The 20,153-nt window shown below is 38.9% G+C and overlaps 1 protein-coding gene across 3 annotated transcripts in view; it reads left to right on the top strand.

Annotated features, from left to right (window-relative positions):
- Positions 1-215: 215 nt before the first annotated feature.
- EMB1441 (zinc knuckle (CCHC-type) family protein) overlaps positions 216-20,153 on the top strand; it is an 85,381-nt gene continuing 65,443 nt past the window's right edge. For 2 of the 3 annotated variants that reach the window (XM_090018970.1, XM_090018972.1), the window contains exons 1-8: positions 217-603; positions 6,785-6,897; positions 6,996-7,092; positions 7,225-7,349; positions 12,707-13,265; positions 13,777-13,962; positions 14,911-15,204; positions 18,876-19,052. In XM_090018970.1, coding sequence (XP_089875096.1) covers positions 499-603; positions 6,785-6,897; positions 6,996-7,092; positions 7,225-7,349; positions 12,707-13,265; positions 13,777-13,962; positions 14,911-15,204; positions 18,876-19,052 — 1,656 coding nt within the window. In that variant the 5' untranslated portion in view covers positions 217-498. Of the gene's footprint in view, positions 604-6,784; positions 6,898-6,995; positions 7,093-7,224; positions 7,350-12,706; positions 13,266-13,776; positions 13,963-14,910; positions 15,205-18,875; positions 19,053-20,153 lie in introns of all 3 variants that reach the window. The other variant, XM_090018971.1, reaches the window with a different exon arrangement.

The raw sequence follows: 20,153 nt of genomic DNA, 5'->3' as shown, positions 1-20,153 counted from the left end.
GTTTCCGACCCATATCCGACTGGACACAACCATGTTTATCACAAATACGACCCGGATGGGGATCTAATAATATGGGTCGGATATTGTTGGGACCCGTGTCAAAACTCCAACCGGCCTGGATCTGATAATATGGGTCGGATATTGTTCGGATTCGTGTCAGAACTCCAACCGACCTGCGTGCTTCGCAATTTCCATTTCTAACACGAGAGGCAGTCCAAACTTTTCCGCTTAGTTCCGGGACAGCGAAGTTTCGGCTAAAAACTTTTTCCGACGAAATTCTCGCCGGAAAACTTCGTCGCACCGCCTGCTTGGGTTCCTTAGAGACGGAGAATCAGGGTTTTGGAGGATTGCGTCGGCCAGAAGCCACCCAAAAAGGAGGTGTTCGAGGTCCGGCTCCGGACGGAAAACAAAGAAGAATAAACAGGACCCTTTTTGGTTCCACCGACAAAGTCGGAACCCCGCCGGAGAACTCTCATTCGACGGAATACTCCGGACGGGATGGTGAAGGTGCGCATGAACACCGCCGATGTGGCGTCGGAGGTCAAGTGCCTCCGTCGGCTCATCGGCATGCGGTGCTCTAACGTCTACGATCTCAACCCCAAGGTTCGTTGATTCTTCCAACAGCCTTAGATTCAAAACCCTAGCTGAAACCCCTTGGTTTCTCATTTTCAGTCGATGAAATTTGGTGGAAACTATTCTCTATACTAGAATTCGAGGCATATTGTTTCGCTAATTGTTGCATTGAAGACACATCTTCTTTGGTGAATTTGGTGTTTTCGTGCATAGTGCATTGGTTGAGAGTTACCTAATCTGAATTATTTGTAGGTTTGATGCATGTTATTTTGTTAAAGTAACTTAGGGGTACTTGCGGTGTTAATTGCATCTTGCTGTAACATTGAAAGGGATTAGGCGATGATTTTGCCGTTATTGATATTGGGTTGCCTTGTATGTTTGCTTTACAATGGTGAAATGACATGTTCTTGCATTATCATTTAGGTGATGTTAATTTGATATGATTTTGATTGATATCTGGAATTGAATTGAGATATGCCTATTAATAAACCAAACGGTATGGATGCCATCAAATATTGTTTTCACATGGACACAAATTGGTAAACTTGCTTTATATAAGCATGCTCAATGTGTTAAGAAAAATGTGCCCGAGTTAACAGATGCATGGCACACCTCTAGAGTCGTTTTAGTTTCCCATATTTTAAAAAACTTCAAAGGGGTCGCTTGTACAGGATATTCAACCTTCTATACTCTAATTGATGATCTTCTTGTTTGGGAAGTGTTTTCTAGTCATGTTGTTTGCCTATTTAGTCAGTTATAAAAGACCTGGGAACTATGTTGAGCGATATTTCTAAGTGCCGGTGGATGCTTGCTAGTGAAGAGGAGAAGTTAATGGTATTTGGGGATAAATATGACTATTGGTGCTCACTAGAACATAGGAAGAAATGTATCAAAGGTGGACATAGTTTTTTGTGGACTGGATATGTTAATGGAAACAATTAGCTGAGCTTGAAGAAGAATCTCTAGTGCCTTTTCAGTTGGAATGGGATCTCCTTTTCTAGATATTCTCAAAAATTATTTTCAGCAGCAATTGATGGAAAGTACCCGTTACAAATAGTATTCCTGAAATGGGAATGAGTTTTCTTGGAGGGCTAGCCAACATAGATTTTTATGAATATGTGTACATATTGGAATTCATTTAGTGTATTCTAGTAGATTAGTTGGTAAAAAAAGGACTAAGAGGTCCACTTTCTCCATCAATTCAGGAAATGTCACACTGGCTACTGATGCAGTGGGGGTGTCGGCTTCCTCGTTCATTGACGATCCTTGCTGGTGGCGATTAAGGCACGACTCTTTGATGATGCAGCCCTCACGAGCTCTTGATGGCTGCTGGGAAAGAAACACGACCCACGTAGTCGACACAGAACAATAAAAGGAATAGCAATTCCCACTACGGTGAGGCTAATTTTATTTGTAATCAAATGTCAAATGAACCATATGCTGAATATTAAAGAAGACTAAAAGACAAAACTCTGAACAATATTAAGCAAATGAAAGAACGACTGAAAAAAAAAATAACAATGCTGAGCAAAAAGAAAGGGTGCGGCTATTCTTCAAAAGTCTCTCCCCTGCACGCAACCCTAGATGGGGTTTTAAAAGCCTCATTTGGATCTGGGTCACGGGTCTTGCGGTATGGTCTGGGTCTATCCTGCCCTGCACCATTCTCCCCTGGTGGGAAAGAAGTCGGCTCTGATGACTTGTTGTCTCCACAGTAAGCATATAGATCAGACACATTAAATGTAGGAGAAAGGTGCCAAGTTTCGGGCAGCCCAAGGAGGGAAGATTGGTCAGATAGGCCCGCTAGCTGGGGCAACCCAGTCTCCTTGGTGGGAAGTTATGGTCGCCACATCACACCACACTAGGGATGGCAGTGGACCGGGGGAAAGCGGGGCCCCGCCTCGCCCCGTTTGGACCAGGGATGAAGGGTATGAAACATGGATGGAGGCAGGGACGAAGGTTAAAATTCATCCCCGTCCGCGGATGGAGGCCGGGGTGGACATACACTTTTTTCCTCCCCGCCACGATCCCCGCCCCGACCCCGTCCCTGTCACTTTTCCCCGCAATAGCCCCGCCCCTCCTCATCCCCGTTTGAACCGGGGTTGGAGGACGTGAAACGGGGATGAAGGCGGGGGTGAAGGTTCAAATCCATCCTCGTCGGGATGGAGGCAGGGATGGAGGTTCTAATCTTGAGGCGGGGCGAGGGTGGAGACCTTGTCCCCCACCCCGCCCCACTGCCATCCCTACACCACACTTCATCGTGGTAATGCTCCCCCATAGAGAATTGAGCTAGACAACACAAGGTGATGGGCACCTCATTGCCTTTCTTGAACCATGTCATTTTATAAGTTTGGGACAATTTTTTCGTTTTTAGGTTCAAGGTGGACACGACACTCTCAAACACCATATTCTAGCACGCTCCGGTATCAATGATAACATCACACGCACGCCCCTCACAGTTGCATCGGGTTCTAAAAATATTATTTCGCAACCATTTTGTGGGGGCCGACTCTCGGGATGTGGTCAACACATGATGGATGGTTAACAATTTTTCGATGCTGCCATCGAACTCTACGACTTTCACCTTGTCATTCCCCTCAACAAGCGACTCACCCTCACTCTCACTATCGGACGCAAACTCAACAATGCCCTCTGCTAGATGGGTGTTCTTACTCATGGTGGGACACTTGGACGCAATATGACCTACCTCTTGACACCTAAAACAACGAACAGTGGACTCACTGGGTTTACCCCTGGATCTAGTGTGGTACGCTGGTCCAGACTGATTGGGTTTGCTAGGGTCGACTCCTGAGGTGGACTTTCAGTCTTCTTTCCTAGTGGAGCTTGCTCCCCTGGTTGGAAAACTCAACTTTGGGTGACTGGACTGATCACTACGAGAAGTCCTATGTTCTTGCCGCCTTTTCAGTTTCTCCTCTACATTCATGGCATAACCACTTGCCTGATTCAATGACTCGACTATGATACAACTAAAGTCGTCAGAAATAGCAGGACGGAGACCAGAAATATACCTCGTGACTTGCTGGCGGGCGGTCTCCTCGATCTGTACTCATAGGGAAAGACGATGGAATTCAGCAGTGTAATCCGCCATAGTATTGGTGCCTTGACGCAGGGTCAGGTACTCTTTGTAGGCTCTTTCGGTGTGATCTGATGGCACAAACTTAGACTGCATCAACTGCTGCATCTCTTCCCAAGTCTGTACGTGCACTAATCCCTGTCGCTCCCTCGACCTCTGCAGCTCAACCCACCATGTTTGTGCTAGGCCTCTCAACCGGGTAGAGGCTAGGGAGACACGACGGTGTTCGGCGACCTCGTGGTAGTCGAAGAAGAACTGGACGACATATGACCAATCGAAGAACTGCTCCGCATCGAACCGACCTGCGAACTCTGGAAGCTCCAACTTCACCCCGTACGTGGAGGGGCACTCTGGTGCTCTCTACTGACGGGCCTCCACCATGCCTGCAGGGTACTCGTTCCAAAAAATATCATCGTCCCACACTGCTCTATCATCGCAGTTCTGCTCGCCTGGCTGCTGGTGCTGTGGTACTCCGACGACGTGTGGACGACGCTTAGGTCGCGCCGGCCCCTGCTGAATCTGCCTCGGTTTGGTTGGCCTGCGGGTGGGGGCCATCTGTGGCTGACACTGTTGCATCGGGATGTAAGGAAGTCCTACTAAAAGCGGACGAGTTTGTTGGGTCTCGGGCTCTAAGTGGGTAGGAACGGGGTAAAACGGGTTTGGGTTATGACAAGGGTGTTGAACCTGGTTTAGGATCGGTAAGGGGTTAATGGGTTGGTTTGAGTTCGGGCATCTGGTTGGGTTGGTATAGGACTGAGATGATTCACCCGACTGGATATGGATCAGGCCTAATCCTAAACTATTCGTCAGACCCAAATTTGGATATGTTGGATCGGGGATCGAGTTGTGGGGGTAAAAGGCTTGGTTTGAACTCGATTCACGATCCATACGATTATGAGTCTGGTTTTGACCCGGCTCAAAATCAAATTGGAGCTTCGTCCGGGTCTGATACAAGTTTGGGTCGGTATAGGATCCATTTTGGGGTTCAAAATTAACGGGTTGGGTCGGATTCGTAGGAAAATGCGAACCAAACCCAACTGGGTAGGAGGGTGTTGGACCCAGATCCACTTTCGAGAACCCAAAGGGTGGTCCTCGGTAACCGGGTCCAGACCGAATTAACATAGGGTCTTGACTGGACCCTGAGAGGTCAGATCCAGTCCACAAAGGGTCAGCCTCCTTAACCCGCGGGTGGGTTGCGACAGTACCCCCGCGTGCAGGTGCTGGGAAGGTCGACAGACCCTCCCCAGCCTGGGCTAAGGCTGGCATGCCGGCTGCCTGACCCGGCGGCACGGACGGGCCGTGCCCGACCTGCAGCCCCTGCTGCGTGGGTCGGTGCCAAGCAGGCGCACCCAAACTGCGGTTGGGGAGCCCCGCTTCGGTCTGGTCCGACATCAAGTTCGGGCCACGCGTGCCATGCCCGACCTGCAGCCCCTGCTGCGTGGGTCGATGCCAGACAGGTGTACCCAAACTGCCACTGGGACCCCCCTCTTCCCCCAACCGAGTAGTCATCTCGCCACAGGCCATCATCGGTACCTCAGAGTGGGGTGATACGAGGCTGGCGTTCCTGCGCAGTTCCCTCCCTGCTTTTTCTGATGCCGCGACAGCCTGAAGAGTTGGTTGGGCTGGACCGTCAGCCACCGCTTCAATGAGGACGACAACGTTGCTGCCCCTAATCAGATCCATTTTCTGTGTAGAAGGCGTAGGTGTTGCCGCTGCCGAATCGATCCTCGCAACCCAATTTTTGACCCCATCAAGTCATCGGGATATGCCGGCCACGTTCCGGCTGATACGCAGCACGTTCTCTTGCATCTTCATCATCATTTCCATCATCCGCAGCATTGGATCTGGGTTGCCGGCATCCTTCTGCTCGATTTTCGTCACCGGATCGCCCCTCACCTTCGAACCCATCTTGCTGACGAGGGGAAAGGCGCTGGCTCTGATACCACTTTGATGCAGTGGGGGTGTCAGCTTCCTCGTTCCTTGACGATCCTTGCTGGTGGCGATGAAGGCACGACTCTTTGATGATGCAGCCCTCACGAGCTCTTGATGGCTGTGAGGAAAGAAACATGACCCACACAGTCGGCACAGAACAATAAAAGGAATAACAATACCCACTACGGTGAGGCTGATTTTATTTGTAATCAAATGTCAAATGAACCATATGCTGAATATTAAAGAAGACTAAAAGACAAAACTCTAAACAGTATTAAGCAAATGAAAGAACGACTGGAAAAAAAAAAGAACAATGCTGAGCAAAAAGAAAGGGTGCGGATGGGGCTTTTAAAAGCCTCATCTGGATCCGGGTCATGGGTCTTGCAGTATGGTCTGGGTCCATCCTGCCCTGCATCAGCTACTCACCAAGATTATGATGTGCATGTTGTCAATGAAACTGATTCTTCACATTAACTTTTCTCTGGTGAGTTAAGGGCCATTACTAGGTCTACATTATGGAAAAGTTGAGTGCAAGGTGTTCTTAGTAAATATTTTCTGGTAGCAAGTGAGTTCAGTTTTATTCAGGCCTTTTACTACAACTTATGTGCATTTTATGATTCTTCAATGTTTCTTGGGGGTGAAAATGGAAATTATGTAACAGATAGTTCTGAGCCTTTAGAGAAAATGAAGTAGAATGCTCCCTATATGGTGGCAAGATGAAAAACTGATGAATTATAATGCAATACTTTATATTACTAGTTATGGAGACTTGTATAAGGTGATAAAGTTGTATGGCTTGTGACAATGTAACATATATATCACAGCATATAACCTTCATGTGTTAGAGGCAGCTGAGAAACAAAGTTCTGGAATTCTAATATGATTGTACCACACAAAAATCTCATGTATATAACTAGGTTGATTGGCTTAGTTTCTTAATTTGATTTTTTTGAAGTTGATGTTATGAAATTTGATTTGATTTGATTTATCTTAACATTGAAAAGATTTGTATTCTAAAGTAGTGTTTAGATGTGTATGATCAAATTTGATGAAGGTGATGCATTGATTCTCTTTGAGTCTTAAAAGTTAAATCCCTTGTTTCACATTTTTTTTTCACTTCTATGGAGAAATAGTTAGAAAGAATGAAACTTGCTTTCTTGACCTGGTTTAATTTCAAACCTTATTCAGACATATATGTTCAAGCTCATGAACAGCAGTGGAGTTACAGAATCTGGAGAGAGCGAAAAGGTTCTACTGTTGATGGAAAGCGGTGTGAGATTGCACACAACTGCATATGTTCGGTACATGCGTCAAATTCTGTTTTTTTACAATGGTGTACATGTATTTGATAATGAATAGTTCCATCATGGAAAGTACTGACAGTTATACTTGCCTCTAGGGACAAAAATACAACTCCTTCTGGTTTTACACTTAAGTTGCGCAGGCACATACGTGGAAAAAGGCTGGAGGATGTGAGACAACTTGGATATGATCGTGTATGGCCACCAGCATCTTTTAACTCGATGTTTTTCAAACATGAAATTAGTATAAATGGTTCTATTCCATCCCATGGCATATAGGTAGCTAAGAGTTCCTGCATTCTCACGTATTAGCGTTGTGTGTTGCAGGTTATTGTTTTCCAGTTTGGATTGGGAACTAATGCCTACTTTGTAATATTGGAGTTGTATGCACAAGGAAATATACTGTTGACTGACTCTGATTATCTTGTCATGACACTTCTTAGATCACACAGGTTAGTGAGCTCTTTGTCTTATTCCTTTTCTGACGAGTTTTTGTTACTATCCAGTGGTGCATACCAACTTCACTTTGCATTTCTGACTGTTTTTGCTCCAACTATGCATCTCTGACTGATTTTGCTCCAACTCTGTTACTTATTTTGACGAAAGGGATAAACTTAATAAAATTTGCTATGTTTTTATGAACCAATAAATTTTTTGGACTTCTTTAGAAAGGTTTTGAAGAAGCTTATTCTTTAGATAAACAAGATATTATGCTTTTCTTTTTGGAACTTTATTTTGAGGAGTTTCACTAGTAAAACAGGATGCATAGACCCATGATAATATTTTTTGGTTGAAGGCAGGCAAACTGGAAACCGTAATTTTTACTTTGAGCTAAAAATTGAAAGAGTAAACCGAGAGTTTTTTTAAAAGGTTTATATTCAAGCAGGAGTATAATGATAATCTACCAAGTATGTGTGCCAAAGAGCTCCCTTGGTATTTATGTGTAGCCTCAACTGGTTAAGATTTTGTTGCTGCTTTCCTGGATCCTAACACTGCTTATAGCTAATAAGAACTTACAAATCCAAAATTCTCTAAATCATATCTACTGTTACCTTTAAAGCCCTCAAATTTCCAAAAAATTGGACACTCTGGACTTATTTTGCCAACAACAAACCAAAATATGATTTGTTTTCCATTAGTTTGGTAGAGTGTAGGAGTTGTGTTGTCCTTCAGTTATTTAATTGGGAAGTCTATACTAAACTAACTTGCATGTTTATGTGTTAGCCCCCTTTTAGGTTAGCGACTCAAGATTTTGTCTGACTTTGCGTGGTTTTTCTTGGAATGATGATGGTGGTAATGCAACTTATTGTGAAAGTATTTTAAAAAAAGTTTTTCAATGAAAATCACTTGTGTAAACTGTTTACCAAATTTTAAATTTCGGCTCACACTAATGGTGAAGTCAGGGTCGAACACAGGGAACGTACTTAAAAACTTTCGTACCCCACATAAATGTAGTTTTTATTGCCTAGAATAAAAAAATAATCAAATAAATGAAATGTGTTACCCTCTACCGAGGGCTAAAAAATAAAAAGGCCTTATTACAAACCAACTTAAAATAAATGGCCCTCTGGCCTTAAAAAAAGTAAAATAAAGAAAAAAAAATCTGAAGGGCTTATTTTTCTCGTGATCTAGCCTTCTTCTTTGTTGCACGTGCACGGCTCTTTGCTATCGCGCTTTTATCCCCAAAGTGAACCTACCTGCAAGACACAAGACACAAGACACAAGACACAAGACACAAGACACAAGACACAAGACACAAGACACAAGACACAAGACACAAGACACACAAAACCAAAGCGCACACACAACTAGATTCCTAAAAGAGTGAAGGTTAGTCTTCAAGAATAAAAAGAACAAATAAATCAACTAAAACTATCACCAATATCTAATTAACTTACTACGAAAAGAAAAATAAAGGAATTCAAACTAAGATGCAATGAAATTCTAAACTAACGAAAACTAACAAAAATCAAAACAACCTAACTAGATGATTTAGCTCATGTCAAAAGACGCAGGCCTGATACACAACTGAGATCTAGGCAGCATGTCTCCAATAGGTCTTAAAAGAAAAATATCGCTTCCAGTCATCTGTTACTGCTGCAGCCGATTTACCGCACAGATCTGCGTGATTGCTGGATCACGCAGGTCCGTTTGTAAAGATTGATCAAGCCTAGCTTGGTTACTCAGGCTGACCGAACCAGATCGAGGTTGAGTAACCGAGCTGGATGTTGATAGGCAGATTAAAAAAAAATATGGCACGCAGCCACGCTGACCGAATGAAAATAGCACAAGTCTGTCATGCAAATGCTGACACACGAGCAGATTAACACAAGCAGATCACACTGATCTGCACGATCTGCGTGATGGATCAATCCTAACAGTCTGAGACCGGGGTTGCCAAACTTGAACCCATTGCAAACAAGAAGTTGTGCAGGTCGGATCTGCACTGACAGATCGACCTGTGAACTCTTGTCTGCGTGGGTTGAGTTCTGCGAACCCACGCAGATCTGCTGTTCAGCACAAAAAAATAATTTAGATCTGATTTGTGAACGATATCAGATCGGACCCGTATGGAACTACCAGACCAAGCTGAATCACTTTTAAGACTTTCGGCACTACTGGTCAGGGTAGTTCTGCGTGAATATGTTGATCACGCAGATCTACCTGGATTCTGATCAGATCTGTCAAAAATGACAGATCTGATATAAATTCCACGCAGATCTGCAGCCACTGCGTCCTAAAAAATATAAAAAGAACAGCTGAAACTAAAAAGAAGAATTATAAACCCACAATGTATTGAAATGAACTACTTTAATTCTAATCTAAATGCAGAAAATAGAACTATAGTCAAACTATCTTAGATGCATAAAACTGTAGAAAATAAAACATGCTATATGCTGAGATGCTATTGTATACACTTGATGAAATAAGCTAAATCTAACTAAATGCAAAACAACTAAAGAAACGGGTGGAGAAGAAGCATACCTAGCGGTTCGCTTCCGACGGAGAGGTTGAGAAAGAGCGGTCCTCCGATGAGATCGCATGTGTACCCTACGCTTCCGATGATGAAGAAGAGAGGTAGCCGGCGAAAGAAAGGAAAAGAAAGAAAAAAGAAGAAGAAAAGGAAGAAGGAGAAGAAGGGGAAACCGGCTGGAGAGAGAGAGAGAGAGAGAGAGAGAGAGAGAGAGAGAGAGAGAGAGAGAGAGAGAGAGAGAGAGCACGGGGCATGAATCTCAAGAGAAAGACGCCCCCCTCTCTTAATCTATACTATTTATAGATTATAATTAGGGTTGAGTAAAAACATTTTTCTAAAAACTTCCTAAATTTTTCATAAATTCAAAAAGACTATTTTCAAAACTATTTCCAAAAAGACTGTTAATAAAAATTAATTTTGCAAAAACACTCAAATGGGTTCACTTTCTTCATTTTTTCTCTTTTTGAAAAATAAAAAATGTCATGCCAAAAACAATGAAACACAGGTGATTATTCTTGTTTTCAACATTAATCATGCATATAAACTGTCTATAAAATGAATAAAATTATACATGATCAGGTGGCAAACCTGGGAATTGGTAGATGGTTGGGTGATTGCAGAATGATTGACTAGTTTGAGTGGACACATGAATGGACTATGTGGGATTTTTTGTATGGGGAAGCCCTTCTGTGCATTAGACATCGAGAATGGAGATAGAATAGGGCAAACATTTATAGTGGGGAAAGGCCTAAGAGCCAAACCATAAGTTGACAATCTAAACTGACATAAAACGAGGTGCACTCAACTCACCCTGACATATCTGAATAAAAAATAACAAGGCCAAGAGAAATAATGCATCATATACAATTTTGTGATGGACACAACAAATGCCATAAGAAGGCAATAAATACTCACGAAATCATTTTCAAATAGGTGAGTTCATAAAAGGAACCAATTTGAAAAGACAGTTTCAAATAAAAAATCCAATAAAGAAGATGAAATCTTAGAATGAATGTAGTGCAATCATATGCCCAACAATATGTCCCATGACAATTTTTACAATCCTTAATAAGAAAACAAGAATCATGCTTAATATAAGCAATTCTTCAAAAATGAATTCATAAATCCACCAATCAAGGAATAAGTGCACTAAGGCATATCACATACAAAGGATCCAATGACCCTCAAAGAGAAGACAAGAACAATATATATGATCAAGAAAGAAGCCATTTAGATTTAAATCATAAGTCTACTATGAGACAATAATGACACGCAACATTAATAGAGATTCTCGATGAACTATTTATAAACTTAAAAGCATACATAATTATCACTAATCATGAATACTCAAAGCAATAAGATAATCTAATAACTTATAGCCACATAGGCTATACAAATTAATACTATATATTAAATATCACTCACAATGCATCAAATATAAACCTTTTAAGGGAAAAAATACAATCCATAAGAAAAACAAGTTAATATTATGACAAACAAAATGCATTCAAGTATACGTGAACAAAGCATCCAATGCAAGAGTCATTTGTAATACGAATGACAAAGAGAAATGAACACAAGTCATAAAAATATTCAAGATCATTCTCAAGCATAATCAATCGAGGATGTTTTCAAAAAATTAATTTAGCACAACGAGAGAAATATCTTAAAGTCAATAATTGAAGCCACATAAAAATATGGGACATGTGCATATCGATATGAGAGCATACAAGATATTCATGGTATTACCAAAGAATTGAAATTATAATGACTCAAGATATACATTATACAAGAATCTAAATTTCTCAAGGAACACATTTTTAACATAAAATTCACATAATATACCTAATAATCATGCTTTGACACATGCTTAAGGGTACCAATGATCATTACGATAAAACAAAATACATACAACATATGTCACATGGATTCGGCTGATTTTCTAAAAGAGTGTTTTTTTCAAGCGGAAAGTTTTTTTCATGAAATTTTAATTTCCATATGAAAATGAATAGGAAAATTTTTTCTGGTAAAAATACCTCTTGTTTGTTCAATACATGGCAAAAATGAGCCGAGCGAATTTCCTGTGCCTAGATAATTTTTTGACCTTTTTTTTGTCCTCTTGAAAAATATATGCAATGGAGCCCTGTTATTGAGTTCAACATTCGAATCATTGAAGTTCAAACTCTCTCTCAATCTCTTTATATATATATATGTATGTATATATATATGGGTTAATATTTGATGCTATTGAAGGCACCTAACAATTGAGCTGGAAATCATAGGTTTAAGTTTTACTGACTCAAGCTGACCGCATAGATGTGTGCAGCATAGTTTGTTTGCTAAGGATCAAACCTTGGATTGTGTCATTTCGATCTAAAAATATGATTTTTTGAGTCATAAAATTTAGCACACTGTGGGCCATTGATTTTTGAAGCCCTTAAAAAATCTGCTTACATGTCATGATCACATGATTCAAAACTCATTTTCTATCAAACAAACCTTGTAGATCACACCCATAAGGTCTGATCTACAAAAAACCAAAAGAACATGAAAAGAAGGTGATTTATACTCAATAGTTCCGTTCCTTCAGTAGCATAAAGTATTGGGTCTCTCTCTCTCTCTATATATATATATATATATATATGACATTGTTTTTTCCTTTGCCAAATACTGTTTAGTATCTCTTCTTGGCAGTTGCTTATTTGAAATACATGATTAATAAATAGAAGTTACATTGGTTGAATGTTTGCTTGAGATATACGCTCATTAGTACCATTAATGCATATTTTTATAATCCATCCTGATGATGGTTTCTAACAAGATCTTTGTAACCAGGGATGATGATAAAGGACTTGCAATCATGTCTCGTCATCACTATCCAATTGAATCTTGCCGTGTCTTTGAAAGAACTAGTTTCAACAAGTTGCAAATGAAACTAGCTTGTTTAGAGGAAACCGAGAATGATGGCAGTAAAAAGCATGAGGCTGAGGTTGGAAGCATTAGTGCTCAGGATTCTACTCTTCAATTGAAGCAACAAGGTACTACTATAAGTGGGAAACATTCTGCTTCTAATAAGAATGAAAATGATGGTGAACGAGGAAAAAAAATGACATTGAAGGCTATTCTCGGAGATTCATTGGGTTATGGACCTGCACTTTCTGAGCATATTATATTGGATGCTGGTCTGCTTCCAAACATGAAAATTGGGAGTGCAAATGGTGCTACATTTAGTGTAGATGCTCTTCATGCTTTAGCTTCAGCTGTCAGCAAGTTTGAGGATTGGCTTGAGGATGTCATATCAGGCAAGAGAATTCCTGAAGGTTATATTTTGATGCAGAAGAGGCCTCTGGTGAATAAGGAAACTTTACTGCCTGAGGAAATTAGTCCAAATAAGGTTTCTTGTATTCATCCTCTGATACTTATTCCTTTTTGCATTTTTTTTGAAAGCAAGAAATCATGTTAGGTTTTCTGTATAATGATGGGGAGTCCTATCTGAAAGAATGCTCTTGCAAGTTGAAATGCATTTTGGTCCCATGATATTCTGAAGTTACTTAGCTGTTGTTATTGACCCTTTATTTAATATTTCTGCACTTAGCATCAAATTATCTCCTCTCATTCCTTTATCTAGAATTCCTGTGGATAAGTGGATGATTCTGTAGCTGGGGAAGCTTTTCAATCTATTATTTTCTTAATGTTATATTCATGTGATTGTCATTGATAGAAGCTTAATGGAGAATTCTTCTTTGTCATGTATCTCATAGCCTTTTGATGCAGTACCGTTTGCTACTTCTTTAATGTCATATGATACTTGCTAATCCTGCATTGTTCCTTACATCCATGTGTTTATCAAATATCCTTTAACAAACGATTTTGACCGTTTACATTAATGTCCATCTAATTTGTAGGTCTATGATGAGTTTTCGCCAATTCTACTAAACCAATTTAAGTCAAGGGAGTTTGTGAGGATGGATACTTTTGATGCAGCATTGGATGAGTTTCATAGTAAAATTGAGAGCCAACGTGCCGATCAACAACAAAAAGTTAAGGAGGAATCTGCTGTTCAAAAGCTTAATAAGATACGATTGGATCAGGTGGACATCTATTTCCTGCTAAGTGCATATCATGTTTATTTGGAAAGATGAGATCTTATCCATCTATTATATGATAGAGATCATTTCGATTAGATCTGTGCAAGGTTTTAGAAGGCGTGAAGTAGTTATGGTGACTCAGTATGTGCAATTTTTAAATAAAACATGAAGGAATTTATTGAAATTTATAGCAAAATTCTTACCAAAATGCTCTAATTTGTTTTTTGTATTGAAAAACTCCAGATTCTTAGATACTGAACTTCATTGGTGAAGATGTAATTTAAAATCATCATAGAACCAGATTTTGAAAGAAATTAACAGAAAAATGATCCCTTCATTGAAGCTTTAACCTCTTGAAATTTAATACAGATTTTTAATGTCTATCTTCCTTTCTCCTCAAAGAAAAGCATAGGTACCTAACATCTCAGCAAGTTATTGTCATAGATTATGCATTTCTTTTTCAAATTTATGGTATATCATGTGTTAGATGCTTGGAACTCTTGATTCCAGTTAACTAAAATTTGGTACATATTTTCTGTGCAGAAGTTCTCTTTAAATATTTATTTTAGTTTTAACAAAAATATTGTCTCATAGTTTTCTTCCTGTCTTTTCTTGTCATTTTACCTATTTATTTCACCTAACATCATTTGTCTATGTAAATTTATATCTTGTGGTATTGACAAATGCAAAGTCGAAACCGATTTTCTTGACTTCTTTCTGTTTAAAAAGCCAAAGGTATTAGATGTCAACTGGGTTCATTGCAATGACATGAATTAATCTTCAAGCATTGTTCTTCTTTTTATTAATTTTTGTTTATTAGCCTTCTGATTTAGGCTTCTCACTATTTATTTGATCATTGTATTTAATTATGTTTTGAGTATATGATTTTATTCTTTCTCCAACATCATAAGGAAATCGATACATAGATAACATTGCCATCTTCTGGTGCAGGAAAATCGTGTGCATGCACTAAAAAAGGAGGTTGACCATTGTCTTACAATGGCAGAACTAATTGAATACAATCTACAAGATATTGAAGCTGCTATTTTAGCTGTACGTGTAGCACTTGCAAACGGAATGGATTGGGAAGATCTTGCCCGTATGGTGAAGGAAGAGAAAAAATCTGGAAACCCTGTTGCTGGACTTATTGATAAACTTCATCTTGAAAGGAATTGTATCACATTACTACTTAGCAACAACCTTGATGAAATGGATGATGATGAGAAGACAAGTCCAGCTTATAAGGTATTCATCCAAGTTTTTGGTATGGTCATGCAGTTCAAATTTGCTTTGGTAGAATGATAATAATTAGGAACATCGTACTTCATTTGAATTATTTTTTGAGTGCATTATGTATGCTGAAATTGTACATACAAAGTGGACCTATTTTGTGCTTAAATTATACCCATGTAAGTGATCTATTAGACTCTCAACTTTGTGTTCTTTTATGCACTTCTACATTTACCACAGAACTATTCTATTTTTTACTGCCTTGATCTCTAATAGGCTAAACATTTAATCTGTTTAGTATTGTCAAATATGCTTATTGAAAATTTTCTGGCCAAAGATCTATCATCTACTTAATATCTCCACTGGATATATTTGTTGTATGACTTTCACTAGATGCTATCACGGCTTTGAGTAGTTTACTTTTGTATTTTTAAATATTAACTATCTATATTTAGACAATGAAGTGTTGAATATTTTATTAGAAGTGAAATGTAAGCATTCATGTAATTTTCAATGTTATGTACATTCTTTTATATTGTTTTTGACATCCATTGATTTGAACATATTGGACATTCTCTTACAGCGTAAGAAGTTTTCCCTGTCCCTTTTCTTCTTCCTCTTTTTTTTATACAGAGAATATCCTAAGCAGTGTTGTGAAAAGCGTTGAGGCGTAGCGAGGCGCTCAACCAAAAACCGAGGCGAGGCGTAAGCCTTGAGGCGTAAAGCGTAAGCCTCAAAAATTTTTTTTGAAAACTTTTAAAAAATTATAAAAAAATATCTAAAAATACAAATAAATAAAGAAATGCGTTATTGATGAAATTGACAACCAATAAGAAATAGAAAATGTCAAATAAGTACTAAAAAATATAAGATTAACATATAAAAGTAACTAAAACCTGATTACATAACTAAAAAATATATGAGATTAGCCTACAAAAGTTAAAATATATGGGATTAACCTATAAAAGTTAAAATATATGAGATTATTCTAAAAAATATGAGATTAACATATAAAAGTAACTAAAAAATTGATTACATAACTGGAAAATATATGAGATTAACTAAAAGAAATTAAAATATATGAGATTATTCTAAAAAATATGAGATTAACGTATAAAACCTAACATCAAACCATGACAGTATATCATACACCTAACATCAAACCATGGCAGTAGAAGTAAATTTAGCCACAAACAACTTAGTTATTGTATTGTGGAATAATTAAAGATTGATAAAATTGATTAAATACTTAGTATCAAGAGCATTTACATTATTATGCCATAAAATAAGTTTGTTTGCATGTGCACACAGTGTTCTGGCCAATGAATGGAAACTCTAAATAAAGTAAAGTAAAAGGGTAAAGAAGACATGAGAGGGATCCCCAACATGAAAAGAGATCTGATATTTTTTTATGACATAAGAAGCGAACCAATACAATTAGCCAGAATCCTATATATTCCCAAACCTATACCATGTGCTTGAAGTTAGACTATTGGATTTGATTCCTGAATTAGTTATACTTGTCAAATTATGTGTTGAAAACTACGTTTCTATAAGCTAAGTAACCAGTGAAACTATGGTTCTCTTTACTGATCCAACTGTGATTTGCATCTTTTTATGAGACAGCGTGCAAAATACAACACTCCCAGTGTGGATGCTATTGAGAAAGCAAGAACAGTTCAACTGTTACAGTTGTATAAACTGCAGTGAAACAACCGTGACACTTTCATTAACGTGACACCCTTTTCTAAGATCTAGTTATTTAACTAATCCTAGGGATGATGTTTCTATATATATACCTATATATCCATTATTTTTGTAGAATAAGATTTAAGTCTGAGCAGAAAATTGGCCTATTGTTGGCCCATCTTTAAATTCTTGTATAATAGTCTACTACACTTCTAATCTTACTAAAAGTGAATCTAACTTATTGCTTATGACTTGAATAGTAAATTCCAGGACAAACTAATTAAAGTTGAACGATTAAACCTATACAAAGATTCTCACAAAGCACATATGAACAGACACACCACAGGGAGCACTTTGGAGTGGAGATAATAATAGATCGATAAGAGAATCCTGGTATTAATTCTGTGTAAAAAGGTGAATGTGGATATGATGAACATATAAGTGATCACTTTATTGAAGGGGAAAAGTGGGCATGAAAATCAATTATATAATTTCCTTCTTCGATAGGCATGTATCTATGGATTATATATAGAGAGATTCAGATGGCATATGCTAGCTGTTGGAGAGTATAATTTGCTAATGACATAGGATAAAGTTAATTACCCACTTAGTTCTTAATTTCATAAGGGGGTTTACTGTTTTCATACAACTTGCAAAAGATTGGTGTTTGAGTTGGACTCCCACTGCATAAAAGTTAGAAAAAGTTGGAGAGAAAATTCAATAGGACAAAACCAGTGTTATTAAAAGCCTCACCTTGAGGCGCGTACGCCTCACCTTGAGGCGCGCCTCGCTCTGAGGCGTACGCCTCAAGGCGTATGAGGCGTGCGCCTCAGGGCTTTTGCGCCTTATGCCTGCGCCTCAAGGCACAAAGCCCCTCGCCTTGAGGCGAGGCGCGCTTTTTGCGCCTTGAGGCGCGTTTTTAATAACACTGATCCTAAGTTTTAGTGGTCAAATCAGGGCAAACAGGTATGTCCTGGTCTAATGACATCTTCACTCCTTTGACATCCGTGTCTGTTTTCTTTGGATTTTTTCCTTGTCAAACATCTGTATGCTAATCTCATAATGTTCAATTGTCCATCTGTTTACCAGTCTCGCATATTTTGTTCATTGTCTCTTTTTCTTCCAAATGAGTGAAAAGGAGTTATTACATATTCTCATCTGAAAAGAACATATATTACGTTTTCTGTGCAATCCTGACATCATATTGACATAAGTAAGCATTCCTTAAACCTTGCTGCTATTGGGTTAGTCAATCCTCACTTTGGTGGGCCCACCTCTCAAGTCCTCTTGTGTAGAGAGTCAAATATGAGGTTAGACTTAAGGAGGTCTACTTTTGTGTGTCTGTTCTTGCACAGTAGATCTTCTTTAGTATTCTAAAAGTTTGTCATCAATGGCAGGGGTTTATAATATTAGCTTTGTCATGTATTATTCTTGATTGTTTTCCTCATTTATGACCAAATTTAGTTTTTGCTAAGTAGCTCTCAGATGGGGAACTACACCCCTTATGGGTGTTGCACTCTCTAATTGCAATATGCATACATGTTATTTTGGTGATTTTCTTCTGTTGTACATGCATGGATTTCAGCATTGGATCCAGAAGAGCCTCTAAATCCTAACTTTTAACAACAAAAGAATCACTTAGATCCGGACTTCTAGGTCATCCATTCTGTCAGTAGTTAGGGAGTTGAATTCTTTAACAAATTAGCACAAAATTATGAAGCAGAGTTTCTATTTCAAGGGCTTGACTAACCTTGGTTCAACTATAAGATACATGCTTTCAGTTTCACATTTTTGTCTATTGAAGCATTATGTGGTTAATATTCTTCTACTTTTTTTCCTTTTTTTCTTTCTCTTTTTGGTGCAGACCTCTCTCTCTGTTCTTGTTGTAGTATGACTGTATGTGAATTTGGTTTTGAAAATACTTGTTATGTTTTTATACTGGCATAAAATTGCTTAAGTTTCATGAGATCGGTAATTTCTATTTTGGGTGGGTGTAGCAGCCTCATTATTTCTATGAACAGGTAGAAATTGATTTGGCACTTTCTGCACATGCCAATGCTCGTCGATGGTTTGAACTTAAAAAACGCCAAGAGAATAAACAAGAGAAGACCACCACAGCTCATGAGAAGGCTTTTAAAGCAGCTGAGAGGAAGACAAGGCAACAGCTTTCTCAGGTGTCATAAGAATAAGATATGATGATTTTACAGTTGCTCAATCTGTATATTTTTCTTTACTAGATCGAGAGGCATTTTGATGCTTGCATGAAATAAAACTTTGATTATATGTTTGAAACCAAGTCGATATTTATCTTGGTCACAAATCGTATGGATGGACATTATTCATTAAAAAGCAAGGGGCTTGATGAATTAGTAGCATAGTGATTTAATATGCCTATCCTACATTTGACTCAAGCCATCATGGGTACTGTACAACAAGTGTTTTTAGTTTGTAATAAAAGTGTACATTGTTAAGTTGCCCCTTCGAGGTGGTCATTGGGCCGGACCGTCCTTACTGAATTTATGGGTTAGTTCATTTGGTTTTTGGATCTTCCAAACCCGACAAGGCCTGTTTCAGAGGTTGTGGCCCAGGTCCACAAGTCATGACCTATGACCCACTTATTGACCTGTTAGGCCAGATGCGTCTGCCCAGCTAAGATTTTTTACCAGCCACCTATCTTACAGTAAGAATGGCAGTCACTAGAATTCAGGAGAAGGCCCCCAGTGTTGCCTTCTGCTTCATCCTTTTTTCCGGATGATCTGGTATAGAGTGTCCCAGTAAGTATTCAGATGTGTTTTATCTTGCTATCCATTTTGGGTTTGGATAAAAAATATTGATCCAAACCCAGCTCAGGCAGGACCAGGCTGTGATGACCTGATGAGCTGCCAAACCCAGTGCCCACCACCAGTCATCCCACTCAAATTGTGATGTTTTCATCCTTATGTTCCATCTTTTTCTTTAATAAGTTTTTCATGAATGTGAATTTCTGATGGCTTAGGTTTTAATGATTGTTTTGCTTCTTTGGAAGACATACAATTTAAACAGTTTTACATATTTGTTTGTTTCGGCCACATCGTGCTGATCGCTAGTGGCATCTGTAATGAAATAGCGAAAAATACAAAAACAATGCCACTAAGGGCTTTACAAGATCATGATCACAAAAGTGAATAAGCACAAACCAATGCCACCAAGGGCTTACAAGATCACAATCACAATGTGCACAAGCACAAGTCCACTATAGGAGAAAACAATAGCCATCAAGGGGCAACACACACAAG

Source organism: Nuphar pumila, chromosome 10 (assembly GCF_984573655.1).
Source record: "Nuphar pumila chromosome 10, dmNupPumi1.hap1.1, whole genome shotgun sequence".
NCBI classification, from domain to species: Eukaryota; Viridiplantae; Streptophyta; class Magnoliopsida; order Nymphaeales; family Nymphaeaceae; genus Nuphar; species Nuphar pumila.
This window is presented reverse-complemented; position numbering and strand designations above follow the sequence as displayed.